The sequence below is a fragment of the Carcharhinus amblyrhynchos genome, chromosome 6 (assembly GCF_965287045.1).
Source record: "Carcharhinus amblyrhynchos chromosome 6, sCarAmb.v2.hapA, whole genome shotgun sequence".
Classification (NCBI taxonomy): Eukaryota; Metazoa; Chordata; class Chondrichthyes; order Carcharhiniformes; family Carcharhinidae; genus Carcharhinus; species Carcharhinus amblyrhynchos.
The window spans coordinates 96899982-96919711 of record NC_137329.1 but is presented as its reverse complement, the minus strand read 5'-3'; the positions used below and the strand labels follow the sequence as shown (position 1 = coordinate 96919711).

Below are 19730 nucleotides of genomic sequence, written 5' to 3'. Positions count from 1 at the left end.
TTTTCCGAATGCCAACTTAAACCGGATGACAGATACCTGAAGCTCAGCCTTACAGTACTCCAGTGGCTTCTATCAAAGAGCTGTTCAGCACAGTGCGAGTGACAAGGTGTGGCTGAACCATGGGAGTAATGAGGGCGAAGGGGGATATGGAAAAGGTTACTCCACTCAAATTGCTTCCACTTTTTATCCATTGCCCCACCTCCCTTCTCTCGCAACATGCTATCTCATACTTTGATAGATAGACTTGTAGAAGCCTTTGGATGGTCCTCTCATCTTCAAATCCAGAGGACCTAAATGAACAGCATTGCAGCAGATAGAGCAGGGAGCTGAGCAGCCTGTTTCTATTATGCAATGGCTCAGAAGTTGTACCACAGCAATATCATAAAAGTACACTATTTGACCTTTCGAGCCTGCTCTACCATTCAGTATGATTATGGCTGCTTCTCTATTTCAACACCATACTCCAGAGATCTCCCTGCACACCTTCACACCTTAGAGTCTGGAAATCTATCTACTTCCTTCTTAAATATATTCAGTGACTTAGCCTTTAGCCTTTTGCGATAGAGAATTCCACTGGTTCACCACCCTCTGTGTCAAGAAATTGCTCCTTGTCTGAGTGCTAAATGACCTACCAGTATCCTGAGACTGTGACCCCTGTTCTAGACCCCACCACCAGTGAAAACAACGTCCCTGCATCCAGTCTGTCTAGCCACATCAGAATTTTATACATTTCAATTAGATTTCCTCTCACTCTTTCTAAATTCCAGTGAAAACCAGCCCAGTCAACCCAATTTCTCTTCAAATGACAGTCCTGTCATCCCAGGAATCAGTCCGGTGAACCTTTGTTACATTCCATCTATGACATACATATCCTTTGATAAGGAGACCACAACTGCACGCAATACTCCAGGTATGATCTCATCAAGGCTTTCTACAGCTGAAGTAAGACATCCTTGCTCCTGTACTCAAATCCTTGTGCAATGAAGACCAACATACCATTGCCTTCCAAACTGCTTGCTGCGCCTGCATGCTTGCTTTCAAGTGTCTGATGTATTAATATACCTAAGCCCCTTTGTGTATCAACATTTCCCAATCTATCACCAGTTAAACAATTCTGTACCATTCTGTTCCTCCATTCAAAATGAATAATGTTACATTAATCCAAGTTATTCTGTATCTGCCACGTATTTGCCCACTCCCTCAACTTGTCTGAATCACCTTGAAGTCTCTTAACATCCTTCTCAATACTCACACTCATCAGGTTTTGTGTTGTCAAATTAAAGATTTGTAGTTGCACAAGGGTATGCAGATGTGTGTCATAGACATTACTATATAGTTGAGTTTCTGTTCTTTCCATGAAGCACATTTTCTTTGAACCGCTTCTCTGGCTTCCCTATTTGCAGTTGCTGGTTGACAAGTGGCCTTTTCATTTATTTAGTGATGAATTAAATGACCACTGGGAGGATGTGAAAGTAAATGTTTGGTTGTTGAAGGACTGCCATGGTGGGTGGGTGAGTGCTGGCTGAATCAATGGTGGTGAGATGGGTCCATTGGTGGAACTTAAGTGAATTTTGCAATAATCTGGGCATCCCTGAGATCCTAATGGCAATGTGCAAACTGGTGGTGCATCCATCTCATTGCCTTTCACCTACTAATCTTTTGAAGAGAATCTGTGCTCCTTGGTAATTGTTCCTCAGGTTTCTGAGGTGTTAGCAGCCACCGTTTAAGTGAGTGTTGCTGGTATTGGAGCAGCCAAACAGAAATTCTGCTTTCACCTGCAAAGGCCTCCAGGAGGGTGGACAATAAAAGCATCATGACAGCTGTCTGGGGGTCCGGCACACATCTGCATTAAGATATTTTTGCGATTGCTCACTAGCTGCCCATTCATGGGGTGGAAGCCCTTGTGGTTAACAAATATTCCTGGGTGATCTGGGTGCCCAAGTTTCAAATGTGTGTAGTCGATGGTACCTGCAACCAGAGCACCCTCTGACTGGTGTCATTGCAGGCAAAGTTGACACAACTGGCAGTTATCAGTCATTTGTCTTATACATTTATGGGCTGCTGACTGGGAGTTCCTGCCAATGTGTCTCGCCAAGCCCTGAAAGGATCCAGAGACAAAAGGGGTTAAGGGTAGTGGTGACATTAACAGCCACTGATAAAGCATGGCCATTAGGTCCAGCTGTAAAAAGGTTTTCTCCCATCTAGTTGCTGATGTTGTCATATGCAGCAAGACCTCAAAAACGTTCAGGCTTCAGAGGCACCAGATGACTGGAAAACGGTTAATGTGGTTCTGCTATTTAAGAAAGGTTGTAGAAATAAACCAGGGAACTATAGACCAGCAAGTTTCACATTGGTGTAGGAAAACTATTAGAGAACCTTCTGAAGGAGAACATCTATCTCCACTTGGAGAGGTACAGTTGATCAGGGATAGTCAGCATGGCTTCGTCAGAGGGAGGTCATGCCTAACAAATTTGATTGAATTTTTTGAGGAGGTGACCAGATGTGTCGATGAGGGTAATGCAGTCAATGTAGTCTGTATGGATTTCAGCAAAGCCTTTGACAAGATCCAACATGGGAGACTCGTAAAGAGGGTAAATTCACTTGGGATGCAGGATAATTTGTTAAAGTGGATTCAAAATTGGCTCAGTTGTAAGAGGCAGAGGGTGATGACAGAACCTTGCTTTAGTAACTGGAAGCCAGCGTCCAGTGGTGTACCGCAGGGATCTGTGTTGGGCCCCTATTATTCGTCATTTATATAAATTATGTTGATGATTATATGGGGGTGTAGGATTAGTAAGTTTGCGGATGACGCAAAGATTGGACGGGTGGTTAACAGTGAAGCAGAGTGTCTTGGGCTACAAGAAGATATAGACAGAAAGGTCAAATGGGTAGACAAGTGGCAGATGGAACTTAGACCTGAAAAACATGAGGTGATACATTCTGGAAGGAATAATTTGACAAGAAAGTGCTCAATGAATGGAAGGACACAAGAAAGTTCTGTGGAGCATGTATGTCCACAGATCTCTGAAAATGGAAGGGCATGTTAGTAGGGTGGTGAAAAAATCATGTGGGCCACTTGCCTTTATCAATTGAGGCATAGATTACAATAGCAGGGAGGTCAGATTGGGGTTGTGCAGAACTTTCATGAGGCCACAGTTAGATTACTGTGTGTAGTTCTGGTTGTCACATTATACATTGTGAAATATGTGATTGCACTGGAAGGGGTGCAGAGAAGATATTGTCAGAATGCTGCCTGGGATGGAACATTTAATTTATGGAGAGAGGTTGTGTAAGCTTGGGTTGTTTTAATTGGAGCAAAGAAGACTTAGGGATGATCTGATCAATGTTTACAAGATTATGAGAGACATGCACAGAGTGGATAAAGAGCAGCGGTTCCCCTTGGTCGAAGGGTCCGTCATGAGGGGACATTAGTTCAAGGTGAGAGGCAGAATGTTTAGAGGGGATGTGAGGAAAAACCTTTTTACCCAGAGGGTGGTGGTGTTCTGGAATGCACTGCCTGGGAGGGTGGTGAAGGCGAGGTGGTGAAGGCGGATTGCCTCACATCCTTAAAAGGTACCTGGATGAGCACTTGGCACATCATATCATTCAGGGCCATGGGCCAAACACTGGCAGATGGGATTAGGTGGAAGTTTAGGTGTTTCTAATGTGTCAGTGCGGACTCGGTGGCTGAAGAGCTTCTTCTGCATTGTATGATTCTATGATAAGTGGCAAGTCGCATTCACACATCACAAGTGCCAAGCAGTGACCAACTGCAATGACAGAGAATCAAACTATTTCCCACTGACATTCAATAATATTAGTGAAACTGAATCCCCAGGAATAAACATCCTGTGGGTTACTATTGAACCAGTAAATTAACTGAACTAGCCATGTAAAAACTATGGCTACAAGACAAGTATGTGAAATTAGGCCTCGGATCCGCCACGATCACATTGAATAGCAGAACAGGCTCGATGGGCTGAATGGTCTACTCCTGCTCCTACGTATCCACAATCTTCAACGTTCATTGCCTCCACCACAGATGCACAATTGCAGCAATGTATACCATCCACAGTGGACTGCAACAACTCATCTAGGCTCCTTTGACAATCTCTTTCAAACCAGTGACTTCTACCATCTGGAAGGACAGGGGCAGCATATGCCTGGGAACAATACTGCCTGCAAGTTCCCCTCCCAGCCATGCTCTGTAACATCATTCCTTCACTATTGCTCGTTCAAAATCCTGGAACTCCTTTCCTTACTGCACTTTAGGTGTACGTACAAGAAATGGATTAAATGGTTCGAGAAGGTTGCTCACAACCATCTTGTCAAGGGCTATTAGTGAGGGACAACAAAGATTGGCCAGGCCAATGAAGTTAACATCCTGTGAAAGAATTTTTTAAAGTCACGTGATCAAACTTCAGGACTATTCAAACCAAAAATTACAACCCCATCCTGACCCCCAATATCCATGTTGTCAATGAGAACCAACTTCTTAAATAAAATTAGGTTTTGCAACTGACTGCAGTCAAGAATGGCGCAGTGGTTAGCACTGCTGCCTCACTGCGTCAGGTTCAATTCCTGGCTTGGGTGACTGCCTGTGCAGAGTCTGCACATTCTCCCCATGTCTGCATGGGTTTCTTCCGGGTGCTCTAGTTTCCTCTCACAGTCCGAAAGATGTGCTAGTTAGGTGCATTGGTCATGCTAAATTCTCCCTCAGTGCACTCGAACAGGTGTCAGAATGTGGCGACTTGGGGATTTTCACAGTAACTTCATTCCAGAGTCAATGTAAACCTACTTGTGACAATAATAAATAAACTTAAACTTAGGACTGCAAATTGAAAGTTTGCATCAGAAGTAACCACATTAATCTTGACATTTAATGACTAATACTAAGTAAATGGATTCTAGAGCCCACACTTGTTTCAATAAATAAACTCATTCATGGTGAAGCAAGAGTTAAAATAACAATCTATAGCACAGAATTTTTACCAGCAACATTGTCCTTGGTTGTTGAACTCTTTTAAAGAGTGTGCATTTAAAAACGGAATCCTGATGATATTGTTGGATCAGCAGCTTGAATGAGTTATACAGAGACAGTGTGAGGGAGCTGGATTAGTATTTGCGATACAGTAGTTAATACAGGATGTTTAGACTGCGCATTAATTCAGCTCCCTCACACTATCTGTCTGGCTTCGAAAGCCTCTCTAAACAAATTTCAGGGATGGTCAGTGCTTGTCCTAATATGCTTATATTAAATGTGAGAAACAAATCTTTAATTTTAAAATAAATCCCGGAACCAGTGCAATCGCATGCTTACCAATTACTTTATAATAATTGGATGTATTTTTGTTATACAAGGAATGCAGTGGACATGGATGTTGATAAAACAATAGAAAAAAAAAGTTGCTTCTATTCAACATTCAGCTTTGCTGTATTTTAACTGGCTTTTGAAAATTGGAAAAGCCCAATTTCAGATTGAAAGAGACAATCTGAAGTTAATAATAAACAATAACGTGTGCTTTTCTTGATAGAAACTGAACCGAGGTTGGAAAACTGAGTCTGGGAATATTTAGGCTCCCTGCCCATTCTGCATCTCACTAAATCTGTGACTTCTACAGAATGTGTGGGAGCTAATTTTGTGCAAATCAGTAGCTACATGGGAGATGTGGAAAATCCTTCCCTTCCCCATTACTGCAGTATTCTCATTTTAAATAGTCACTAGTTGCCCGGCAGGTTCTTCCTTGTCATAAAGGGATCCTGTAAGACTGTGCCTGTAATTTCTTTTGCTATTGTTCAATTGTAAGCCATGAAAATTATCTTTGGAGCTTCTCACTGGATTTCATAAAACAAATGAAGACTATAACCTTACATAGACTTATGACCAGAGAAGTAAAATGGACATTTTTACCAATTCTTGAGATCTAATGTAATCTACTGAGTCTTTGTTCAAATATACTCTGGACTTCAACATGGGGCTAAATTGTATTTTTTTCTGGATAGCCTGACTGGGTTGTGAAGTTGATTGCCGTAGCAGCGGGACTGCTGGTACAATTAGAATCCAATTAAGAGGATGCCTCTGGGATTGCTGTCCAATTAGGGACAGTGGGCAGATTGAGGATACAGGAGGCTGATTCAGCACAGATGATTGCAAGGGCGCTAACAGCATTCGATGCATCTGCAGTGAGAATATTGCTATGGGCAATGAGATGAGAGAAGGCAGGACAAAATGGAGGGGCTAAACAGCTGGAGGAAATGCCGGTTACATCTCCATCACCGGCGCTATCTGGAACATCAGTTTCCAGTAGATAATCATGCAGTTGCAAGCCTCAGCCTCTGGCTGACTCTGGGCTTGCTTAGTTGTATCTTTAATGCACAGATTACATTGTAATTTTAATGGCGCTCCCTCCTCCCACTGTACATGTGCCTCAGAAAAACATAAGACATAGGGCAGAAGAAGGCCATACAGCCCCAAGGCCTGCTCTGCTATTTATTAAGATCATGACTGAGGTGGTCTTGGCCTCAACTCCACTTTTTACCTGTTGCTTAAAACCTTTGACTCCCTGTCGATCAAATATCGGTCCAAAACAGCCTTGAATATATTCAATATCCCAGGCTCCACCGTTTTCTGAGGAAGAGAATTGCAAAGACCAACAAGCCTCTGAAGAAGACAGTTCTCATCTTAGTCTTAGATAGGAGACCCCCTATTTTCAAACTGTGTCCACTAATTCTAGATACCCCCATGAGGGGAAACACCTTTCAGCAGCTATCCTGTTAGGCCCCCTCAGCATTTTCAATGTTTCAGTAAAATCACCCCTCATTCTTTTACACTAAAATGAGTACAGGCTTAACCTGTTCATCCTTTCCTCATAAGACAACCCCATGATCCCAGGAATCAATCTAGTAAAACTTCTCTAAACTGCCACCAATGCAAGTATATCATTCATTAGGAGACCAAACTGTATACTGTACTCTAATTGTTGTCAAACAAATACCCTATGCAATTGCAGCAAGACTTTCCTACTTTTATCTGCCATCTCCCTTCTAATAAATGCCAACATTCCATTTGCCTTCTTAATTACTTGCTGTACTTACAAGCTAACTTTTTATGTTTCATGTACAAGAATTTCTACATCCCTGTCTGCTGCACCATTCTGTAATCTTCCTTTATTTAAATAACATTTGGCTTTTCTAATCTCCTCATAAAAGTGTATAACCTCATCTTTTCCAACATAATACTCCATCTACCAAATTTTTACCCACTCACTTGAGCTATTTTGTTCCTTTGCAGACACTTGTGTTTCCACTTTGTTTTGTCAGCAAATGTAGCTACAATACTCTCTATCATTTATCAAAGTGATTAATATAAACTGGAAATAGCTGAGACCCCAGCACTGTTGTCACGGTCCACTTTGCCAACCTGAAAATGGCCTGTTTATCCTGGCTATTTGTTTTCTGTTATATTAAGCCAATTCCTACATACCATGAGCTATTGTCTAGAATACTTTATGTGGCACCTTAGCAAATCATAGAATCCCTACAGTGCATTAAAGGCCATTTGGCCCATTGAGTCTACACCAACTCTCTGGCAGAATATCTTAGCCAGGTCCTCTCCCCCGCCCTATCCCTGCAATTCCACACATTTACAATGGTTAATCCAACTAGCCTACATATCTTGGGACACTAAGGAGCCATTTAGAATGGCCAATCCACCTAACCTGCCCATCTTTGGACTGTGGGAGGAAACTGGAGCACCTGGAGGAAAACCAGGAGGACAAGGGGAGAAGGTGCAAACTCCACGCAGCCACCCAAAGCTGGAATCGAACCCAGGTCCCTAGCACTGTGAGGCATCAGTGCTAACCACTGTGCCACTGCACCATTTTTCACTAAATGCAAATTCGCAACATCTGCAGTCTTCACTTTACCCAACATGCTGATTGTATCCTCAAAGGAGTCTTTGGGCGAATGATTCTAAGAGTCCAGCTAGTGTGAAAATGGGAGAGTTCCTGATCCTTTTTTTGGGCGATTTTTCAGACCCAATCTTATGTACTTAGTCATTGAAAAAATGGTGTAAACTGTTTCTAACTGTTGTAAGCGGAGGGCTCAGTTTAATTCGCCAGCCAACCTGTAGAGGGAGCTGCTGCATATTTGCAGTCCACTAATGCTGCACATGCGCAATTTCAGCAGCAGGGGTCTGACAGACAGAGAGAGTTTTCAGACCCCTGATGCTGGAGACAGCCAGAGCCAACCCCTACCTGTCAAAATCGTGGCGGCCCGCAGTCGATCACGAGCCCTACAATGCATGGACATCTAGCTCCCGCCGCCACCTCACCACTCCACCGACCAGACCAATCATGCCCCTCTCCCCCAAACTGATCCCATGGCAAAGTGACAGCAGGACCCCCGCCCACCTTGATCCGATCCTGTTGCAGAGTGACAGTGAGCGCACCCCCCCCAATCAGGCCACCCCCTTCATGCCCTGCCTGCTTCATGTCCTGCCTCTTCATGCCCTGTCCCCTTCATGCACCCCCCCACCCCCCAATTCATGGCCTGTTCTAAAACCATCAGAAATGTACAATACTTCAGTGTATGAGTCTGTTACAGTAAAAGTTTTGTCTAATGTTTTCTTAACAACAAAAATGTGTATGTTTTTGTTGTACTTCTTGGGTAACTCCTGAAATCTGCAAAAATAATTGCCATGTAAATGAGTATAATGCATTCCTTCACTCAATATATAAATAGTCTAAAAGTGAAAGAGATAAAAATTGGATTGCTTCCAAGTGGATCACAATTAAAGGGGACAAGTGCTTGATCCTGGTCCCATTCAGCCAGTAAAGAGTCTGACAACACCAGGTTTTAGTCCAACCGATTTATTTGATAGTAAACGCACAAGCTTTCGGGTTAGTCCCTTCGTCAGGTGAATGGAGAGTTCTGGCCTCAGACAGGGCATATAAAGCACAGACAGTTTACAGATTGCTGATTAGAATGCGAATCTTTACACCTAACCTGCTGTTCAAGTCTTGAAGTGGCCGACAATGTGAGTGGAAGGAGCACTGATCACAGGTTAAAGAGATGTGTATTGTCTCCAGACAGTACAGTGAGTGAGGTTTTGCAAACCCAGGCAAGTGTTGGGGGTTACAGATAGTGCGACATGAACCCAAGATCTTCTCTGGAGTCTTCAACATATCATTGATTAAGACGAACATCTCGCCAGGGCCATCCCCACACCCCCACTTCTTGCCTTCAGACAACCACACAACCTCAAACAGACCATTGTTTGCAGCAAACTACCCAGTCTTCAGGAGAACAGTGACCACAACAGCACACAACCTTGCCACAGCAACCTCTGCAAGACATGCCGGATCATCGACACGGATACCATCATCACACGTGAGAATACCATCCACCAGATACACGGTAAATACTCTTGCAACTCGGCCAACATTGTCTACCTGATACGTTGCAAGAAAGGATGTCCCGAAGCATGGTACACTGGGGAGACCATGCAGACGCTACGACAACGGATGAATGAACATCACTCAACAATCACCAGGCAAGACTGTTCCCTTCCTGTTGGCGAACACTTCAGTGGTCACGGGCATTCAGCCTCTGACCTTCGGGTAAGCATTCTCCAAGGCGGCCTTCACGACACACAACAGCGCAGTGTCACTGAACAGAGACCGATAGCCAAGTTCCGCACACATGAGGACGGTCTCAACAGGGATCTTGGGTTCATGTCGCACTATCTGTAACCCCCAACACTTGCCTGGGTTTGCAAAACCTCACTCACTGTACTGTCTGGAGACAATACACATCTCTTTAACCTGTGATCAGTGCTCCTTCCACTCACATTGTCGGCCACTTCAAGACTTGAACAGTAGGTTAGGTGTAAAGATTCACATTCTAATCAGCAATCTGTAAACTGTCTGTGCTTTATATGCTCTGTCTGAGGCCAGAACTCTCCATTCACCTGACGAAGGGACTAACCCGAAAGCTTGTGCGTTTACTATCAAATAAATCGGTTGGACTAAAACCTGGTGTTGTCAGACTTTTTACTGTGTTTACCCCAGTCCAACGCCGGCACATCCACATCATGCCCATTCAGCCAGGCAGAGACAAACTTTGTGCTCATTTAACGACTGTGGCATTCAGCTCAGCATGACCCGTGTTGTTGACTGACTGCTCAACAGGGATCCCAGCAGCGTGTGTGGCTAGCATGTGTTTCATCTAGCCTTCCCCCTCTTAAAGGAGAGTTCTACTGCTGTCTGCCCACAGTGCAAGAGCCTGTACCTACTTTACCAGCCCCCTGGGCCCAATGAAGGGTCATGATGTGGAAATGCAATGAGGGGGATCAGCCCCCAGGTCTTCTCCATCCTGTGTTTTCTTTACAACCATGGCCTGTTCAGCCCCCCCACATCTCCCTATACTCTTGTTGGGGCCTGTTTGCATGACTCCATCAAAATCATCCCTCCCCTCACTTACCTCCCCATCCAACTCTATGAAAGATCTTCATTGGAAACTGAGTGCACTGACCAATGCTTGATGGGTAGTGTGGAGAAAACCCCTCTGGGCATTGCCACTCTGCACCTTGGGCAGTGCCCAGGGGCCAGGCTAGCACTGGCAATGCCCAGGGGGCAACCCCCATCACCCCTGATCTCCTGGGGAGCCTCCATGGCCTCCTTTCACTCTGGTGAGTTGGGCCGCCCACTCCCCACAAGTGGGGAGCTGTTGTAAACCCCGCTGGAATGAACCACTCCTGGCGGGGGTGGTGACGCTAGCAGGCCCGGAGACTTCAGTCCCAGGCACGTTAGTGATAGGCAGGTTATAATTTAAACAAATTAATAAAAATCTGGTGCCCAGAGCTCACAGAGGCCGTGGCACCCAGCGGGAAACCGGCTAAACAGCCTCCACTTGAGTCTCTCAGAGCAGTGGGCTGGGAGCATCACCCCGTTTATCCTTTGCATGAGATATTAAACTGAGCCCTCTTCTGCTCCCTTAGATCAGCGTAAAAATCTCTTGATGCTTTTTTGAAGAAGAGCACGGGAGATATCCTGAATGTTCTGGCCAATATTTACACCTCAATCAACTTCAATCAAACAGATTATCTGTTCATTATCACATTTCTGTTTGTTTAGTCTTGCCATGTGTCAATTGGATGTTTTTATTGTACATTACAAGAGTAACTACAGAAGCACTTAATGGCTGATAAAGCACTTTGGGATGCCCTGAACTTGTGTAAGGTGCCATATAAATTCAGAATTGGACTGGGGTGATTCCATGATCCTGTAAGTAATCATACCATAGAAAGTGCAGAAAAAGAATTGGGGCAATAATATTGTAGCATCTGCAGTTTAGTTTCCTGCAGACACAACTTCCCTCTAGGAATTTAGGGAATCATAGAAACCCTACAATACAAGAGGAGGCCATTTGGCCCATCGCAGCTGCACTGACCACAATCCTACCCAGGCCCTACCCCAATATCCCTACATATTTACCCACTAATCTATGCATCTCAGGACACTAAGGGGCAATTTTAGCACAGCCAATCAACCTAACCCACACATGTTTGGACTGTGGAAGGAAACTGGAGCAAACCCACACAGACACTGACCCAAGCCAGGAACTGAACCCAGGACCCTGGAGTTGTGAAACAGCAGTGTTGACCACGGTGCTACTGTGCTGCCCTACTCCCACTGTAGGTAGTTTGGGGTACTCCATTATGAGAAAACATGGAAAAAGAGAATGTACAGAATTATTGACATGTCACCAATCACAGGAGGTTTCAGTATTGAGTGAGATTATGAGGTGAGAGGTGAGAAAGTTGAACTGAGATGGCATGGCCTAATGGAGGTCTTCAAGAATATGATAGCACAGGTTATTTGCACTCATCAATGAGACAATGTGAGAAGGCACAAATTTGTTGCAATGACAGAAAGAATTGAAAGGGAGATTAAAATGTGATTTTAATTATTCAAAAAACTGTGCTTTCTCTTTGAATTATGCTACAGGATATATTACATCCACTTTACATCCACTTAAATCATCAGATGGGTTCTTATCCAAAGATGATGGTGTTTCACTGGAATGTCACCTCAGGGTATATATTCCAGCCTTGTTGCTTGTTTCAACACTGCAACTTTATTTCATTTGATTTGGCAGCTCCAAGATTCACCAGTTAAGTGGAACTCAAGCTGGTATTTTATCATCACAATTACCTGATTTTAACTTGAAGTGAGCATCATGGACAGGAACTGAGGGAAGCAGTAAACTGTCCTTATCTTTGTCACGTGAGGCCCAGTCATTTTTAGTATCCAGGCCCCATGTCTATGCTCCTGGTCTATGCTCCTGGTCAGTTACCCATCTGAATGAGAAGTGGGTGCATGTGTTGGTTGGCAGGTGACCAGTGGTGTAGAATAAATGAATGGGTCCTAACCTTCAAGTAAGTCAGCGGGAGCTGCTCTTCCTGGTACCATGAGGAAAGCGTAAACGAGTTTGAAAAAAAACTTAATTTGCTTGGACCTATCCCAACTCTCCGAAACACTAGGTTCACCATGTGAAAGTCATAACAATTTATGAGAATAGCAATCAGATCCCCATGCCAGGTCCTGTCCAGTTTCCAGCAGCTGACCTTCCTACTTGCTCGAGAATGGGTTAAAAATAGATGTTTGTGGGAAGGGAGGAGGACAATGGCAGATTCAACACCCAGTTGATCTTAACTTTTCTCTCACTCAGTTGCCACTGGGCAATTCAGATTAAAATCACCCCTAATAATACATGACTTCAACCAGAAGGATAATTCACTTATCAAAAATGTTCTATTTTCATTCATTAGGCCAATCATTTTGAAAAAAAACATATAATCATCTATTTAAGTGTTGGCTCAGCATTTTATGAATGAACCTCTTCTGTGTTAACTGACTTGTACCACTTAAGTAAGGTCTTCTCCAGTAAAGTTTTACAATCGTTCCTAAAACCTATCAGTTAGGTATTTATCAGCAGAAGGATTGAATCAGCCAGATAGTAATGAGACTGGTGCTCAGTAATATTCTCACATGTTTGCCTTTTTTTGCTTTGTCAGGTCTTACGAGGATGTTTAGACAATCTGGTACGTCTGCCTTAAAGTAATCACTATTCAGATGCTGTAGTCTGAACAGTGATTGTTGAGGAATTAATTTTGCTTTTGTCTCGACTCTGTTCTCCATATATAATTTTCCCCATCAGTTCTCATCAATGCCTATTCCTTCTCCATTTAATTCTCTTATGCAGTGTGGAAAATTAAACAGATGGTTGATTTTAGTGCTTTTTCTCATTGTTTCGATTATACATTTGCATATTATTATTGGTGCCTGCTGTTGTTACAGTATATAATTGTTCACTAATCTGTTTGGCTTCTTCATGCTCCATTAATAATTCATTTCTGAAATCAGCGGCTTGAGATAAATGCATCATTATTTTGGGGGTAATACTTGTTAATGAATGTCAGTGTTATCACACACTCATCTGTCTCGCTTCCTGTCTGCTTTGAATGCAGAATGAGCTTTGTCAATGACAGTCTAAGCATTTGTTTCCATTGTGCAACTCCCAAACCAAGCGATTCACTTAAGCATGTATAATAAGCCGTCATTGTCTGTCCCTTGATTAATATGTGCTAGTAAATGATTTATTTTGTACAAAGATCCATGAACTTAATAGACGCAATTTCTATTATGTGGACTTTAACAATAATGATTCATAAATTTCATTGACTCTTTACATTTTTGACTATCAGGTTATAGCTGAGTCCTTTTTTTCAACAACTACAGCTCAACTTGAGTATCCCTTTCATCTAATTCTGGCAATTTAAGTAACTTTCCACTGGCAAAATTCTTGTCAATCTTGGCACATACAAGCTGTTAGTTTCTTACCTGCTCTGCATTAGAGAAAATGGTTTCCCTCCTAATACCTGCATGTTTGTCTTCTCACTTTGCTAGAGATGATTGATTTTATTTTACACCTTCCTTGTGGTTTCTGCCTTGCTCTGGCTTTTTGCACGCAGGTCAACAGCTTTCCTGGTCTTCCTTAACCATCTGTACCTCAAGCTGTCCCTCGTCACCAGGTACAAGATAATTCTCTAATGTCACTTTTTGCTTATTAGAATGGCTTGTTGTCCAAGAGGCAAACATACTTGTTCATTAATATGTCGATCAGAGTTTAAACACTTTTCTAATGAAGGATTATTATATATCACAGCTTCTGTTGTGAATAATTCTAATGCACAAATTTCACTTTTTTTTAAAGTATAAATATTGTATTCCATATACTGTATATTTCCTTGTGGTTTATTATCATTAGGACTAAAGTATTAAATTATTTTCAATTGCAGTTCAATATCTTGATAAGTTCTTTTTAATGATAACAATGTTAAAATACATTTTTGAAATTGTTTCTTGTCAAATACCATCGTTAGATTTTTTTTCTTGTCTGTAACCTTCATATTGTTATATTTACCTGAGCATGACTTTGATAAAACTATTGTGATGGTCCATAAAGCGACACTCAGCCTTGTGAAAATGCTTGTACTCCCTGGGGACCTCTGATGGGCTAGTTATATTGAAAGCGATGTATGCCTCAACAGATTTTGAATAGCTTTTTCTTTTCTGATTCATTTTGTTTTTGAAGTGAGAAGACGTACTATTGAAGGAAACCCAAGTGATATCTCACGGTCGAACAGCTTTGTTGACGAAATGGATTTGATGGGTGAAGAATCACCACTGCCTGTGGTGACAGATGTATTACAGTAAGTCCAGTCAGATTTTAAATCCATGTAATTTTTGCCTATCTAAGCTGCCATCTTTTGTTAATCTCTGTATATTAGGTTAGCTGCTGACAGTTTTGAAGTTTACGGTGTCTTAAAAGCATTTAACCTTTGACAAATGTATGCAGAATTTTTCCAACGTAAGCATGCAGACAAAAGCTGGATAAGAAAACGCAAATAGTATCATACCCTGATTCTTTATACAACTGCAATTTGACACCATGCAGTTGAAAATATGACAAAAAAGCTAGGCTAAATAATTGGGAATGGGAAAGGAAGGAGAAATTAAATCCTATGTTCCTTTCAGGTTCTGTTTCTGATAGTTGAGACAAAGACAGTTGATGTCAAGTTATTGTTAAGTTTCTTGGCTGAGGGAGAATACTCTGAAGTAACTCTGTGAACAATAAATTCACATTTAAAAGAGGGAAACTACATATCATGCAAACAGAAGACTAAGATTTGATTCTCCATCAACGCCATCAAAAAAGATTGACTGATTACTCAATTCATTGCTTTTTTTGGGATCTTGCTATGCATAATTGGGCTGCCATGTTTGCTTGGATAATACCAATGCCTTAGATTTGCTTTGACTTATTGCTCCTATGATCAAGAGAGCATGAGGCCGACAAAGCACGGCATTCTCTCCTATCCACAGCTAATGTTCTCACGTTGAATGTTGTCCAGCTGGAGATCTCCCATTGGTAATCCTACTGTAGTTCATCTTGGACTGCCCTCTTCTTCCACATCTAGTAGGAGCATGACTTCACGGGCAGGCTGCATTGATGGAAATCAAGTTGGAAGTCAGGTGATATGACCAATGAAGCCAGCTGAGTCATTTGTTGCAGATGATGGGTGGAGTTGACGGGTGTTCTGAGTATTTCCTTGCTCAGTATTGGGTATAAAGTCCCACCAGTGTATGCCTACTGACCTTCAAAGATGTCCAGTATTAAACGCATCCAGTTTTCTTTCTTGGCAGTTTTTCAGGTTTCAAGTTCCACAACTGTATTTGGAGAGAGAAGAGCACATTTGCATTGTCGAACCTCAACTACATTTTCATGGAAAGCCTTTTACTGTTCCAAACCTTTTTTCAATTGTTTGAAAGCTAATGCTACTTTACCTATTCTCGCATTGAGCTCTTGGACCTTCACATTTTCTGGATTCATAAGTCTGGGCATTGTTAGCTTATTCTGCTGTTTAAACTAGGCATCATGTATAATACCAATTGTCATTTCCCGAATTGATTTTTTTTCCGTATATTGTTTTGTAAAGTGTACATTTATCTCCTGAGTTGTAACTGTGTGTGCAATGAGTCAAATGCTGCATTACATTAGGGGAGAATATTTGAAATTGTCCTGGGCATGCAGCTCCTACATAAGTATTCAATTTATTGAAGCATAACTGACATTGCATGCAGAATTGCTGTTGGCTGATTACATTACTTGAACCAAAACCTGAAATTATTATAATTAACAATAACAACATAATAAAAACTGAAAATGTAGTCCACTTGCAAGAAATCATGAGATTAGTATTTGAGTCTGAATCTGCAATGGAATTGAAATTGCTTTGCGTGCTTATTGAAAGTTTTATACTTGGTGTTTGTCTTTCCCATCCTATTTATAATATGGGATTCATTATATCCCAACATAAAATCAGAGGAAAGTTACAGTACAGAAGGAGGCCATTCAGCCCATCTTGTCCATGCCAGCCTGAGAACATCCTTTCGAATCCCACTTTTCTGCACCCAGCTCATAGCATTGTAGCTTACAGCACTTAAGATGCAGATACAGCTACTTTTTAAAAGAGTTCATGCTCTCTTCCTTCACTACAAACTCAGGCAGCGAATTCCAAACACTCACCACCCAGGGCATACAAAAAGTTCATCCTCATGTCTCCCCTACACCTCCTGCCATTTATCTTGAAACTATGTCCTCTGGTGCTAGGATTTTCCAACATGGGAAAGAATTTTATCCTGTTTCTTCCTCTCATAATTTTGTACACCACTATTAAGTCACCCCTCAGCCTACTTTGGTATTAGATACCAAATAAAGATATAGGCCAGGATTCTCCCAAAAAATCCCAAGTGCCAAACTCGCATAAAAACTGGAGTACATCCTATTGGTTTTTTTCAGTGGGATTTTCAAAATGAATCTCCCACACTCTGTGCACTGCAGAGTGCAATCACGTGAATGTCGATAAAAATCAGTGGGCAGGGCCTATTCCCATTGGAGAGGCCGGTAGCAAGGCACTGAGCAGGTCACTGTGCAAGCGCCAATCTGTCAGACCGGAGATCCGTTCATGCACAGTGGCCCCGCACTGCCAGCCTCCCGATCACTGGCCAGCAACTCCGCAAAGCTGCACCTCCGACCACACCACTTCCCCCTTCCCCGGCCTGCCTCAATCTCCCCCATTTCACTCCACCGGCAATCTCGATTACCCCCCTGCCTTCCACTCAACGTCCACTCCCCCAGGCAGGCCAATCCCCACCCTGATTGCCATTCCCAACTGCTGTCCATCCTCCTTCCAAGAGTGTGATGGAGGCAGGTACAATTGATGTATTCAGAATGGAATTGGATTATTATCTGGAAACGTGAGATTGCCTTTTAATGAACATGCATGGCATGTGAGATGCATTCAGGAGAGCTACCCCTGGCTGGCCATTGGGACCTCGACTCACCTTCAAATTTCCCTGAATTTAATACCGAGTTTCTTTCTGCTGTTGAGCAGCATATTTTTGGCCCCCTGAATTCAATTAAGTTCCCTTGCCTACCTTGCTTGCCAGTCCGGGAATGATGATACAGCACAGTTGCTTAAATTCAAATTCTCAGAAAAATATGGCAGCGCACAATTGGCTCACCCCCAAACACCTCCAGGAACAGCTTCCTCCACACATACCTAACCTGCCAACCAGCACCAATGGGAACCAGTTGAAATCTTACTCTCTGCTAACTACATTTAAAGAGTGATAGAACCCAAAAATGGTTCAGGCCTTCATAAGTAGGTGATGCAGCCTGGTCATAGCAATGATCAGGGCAGCAGACCTGCACTGTTGCTTCACTCCCTAACCCTAGTGGGGTATGGCATTTGTGCAGATGTTTTTACTCGGCTGGCCAGTTAAATCGGCACGGTAGCACGGTGGTTAGCATTGTTGCCTCACGGCGCCAGAGACTGGGGTTCGGTTCCCAGCTTGGGTCACTGTCTGTGTGGAGCCTGCACGTTCTCCCTGTGTCTGTGTGGGTTTCCTCTGAGTGCTCCCACAGCCCGAAAGCTGTACTGATTAGCTTGATTGGCCATGCTGAATTGACCCTGGTGTCAGGGAAATTAGTGGGGTACATCCATGGAGTTGCACGGTTGGGACCTGGATGGGATTGTGGTCGCTGCAGACTCGATGGGCCAAATAGCCTCCTTCTGCACTGTGAGGGCTCTATGAAGTCAGTTTCAGATGGGTGGACAGCACATGCAAGCTTGTTTTGGGTGGAAATCACATACCTTCTAAGATGTAGTAGGAACTACTAAAACTACTACTAAGGGAATCAAGTTCACATTCCATATCTACAATATATCATACCTTTGGGTAGCTAATCTCTGGACTTCATTCTTGATTTCCACTTGTCCAGTGATTTCAGTTACTTTTGTTATTTATTTTCTGTTCCGCTATCATGTAGCAAATGAGTAATCTTTAAGACTTTTGTATGTTCTTCCTGGATTGGAAACGTTAAATAAGGTGATTGATAAGGGGAATCTTTTTTGTTTACTTTGGAGAAAGATGAAATCTTTGCATTTTTAGTATCTATGGTCTCTTGTAAGATCACGAATACGTGGATAATTCATATCCTACAAATACTTCATTGATGTAAATAGGACCTTCTCTATTTTTGTTTTTCATTGTTTGCCAACAGAAATTCCAGCAGGTAAGTAACAATCTAGTTCTCATTGTTCTTGGTCTCAGTCCCTTTGAGCGGCTTACCCACTGACCCTTGATAATTTCTAGATTGATAATTATTGATATGGCTTGAACTATATTTTCCATATATGGTCTGAGCAATGTGACTTAATGACATGTGATTCAGATTCTCATTATTTCAGTGTCAATATGCTTATTTATCACTCAGTACCGAATACAACTAGAATGCATAATGTTAATTCAGAAATAATATAAGCAAAGAATTATTGACGTAAGGAAGAAGTTAATGTTTTAAATTGTTATTGTCCTAGTTGGTTGTAAGGGGCAGCATGGTGGCTGGCAATGCTGCCTCACAGCGCCAGGAACCTGGGTTTGATTCCCGGCTTGGGTCACCGTCTGTGCGGAGCCTGCACGGTCTCCCTATGTCTGTGTGGGTTTCCTCCGGTTTGCTCCCACAGTCCAAAAGGTATGCTGGTTAGGTGCTTTGGCCATGCTAAATTCTCCCTCAGTGTACCCAAACAGGCACCAGAGCATGGTGATTTTCACAGTAACTTCATTGCAGTGTTAATCTAAGCCTATTTGTAATGATAAGAAATAAACTTTAAAGTGCTGTTTTTTAATAAAAAGGAGAAAAAATTTCTTCATCAGCAAATATATTTCTGCATTCCATTAAATATCTTATCATCAATGTTTTGTACTTAAATCACACATTACATTGGCTTTTTATACATGAACTTACATCTCTACTAATTTCTAAGTAAAGTACTTGAAAACTAGTTGCTTTATCTGTTGCAGAAATCAGTCAGGATCAATTCAGAAACTATTTATTTTGTTGAAGTTTCTTAGACTACCAATATAGAATAGCTCTGTATAAATTGATGCCAAATCAATATTTCAACATAGAAATATCTATTATCTATGTTTCATTACCTTTCATTGTTTCCTAGCAACCAACTCTTCATATTGCCTATTGTCATTGCCGCTATCACAGACAAAATGTTTGTCTTGTACTCCTAATGTTAACTGAAGCAT

The 19730-nt window shown here is 42.3% G+C and overlaps 1 protein-coding gene across 1 annotated transcript in view; it reads left to right on the top strand.

The window, feature by feature from the left end:
* Positions 1-19730, top strand: part of kcnq1.2 (potassium voltage-gated channel, KQT-like subfamily, member 1.2) — a 483492-nt gene that overhangs the window by 134458 nt on the left and 329304 nt on the right. Inside the window, exons 11-13 of the mRNA XM_080191027.1 lie at positions 13079-13105; positions 14036-14095; positions 14659-14776. Of these exons, the coding sequence (XP_080047153.1) occupies positions 13079-13105; positions 14036-14095; positions 14659-14776 (205 nt within the window). The remainder of the gene's footprint in view (positions 1-13078; positions 13106-14035; positions 14096-14658; positions 14777-19730) is intronic.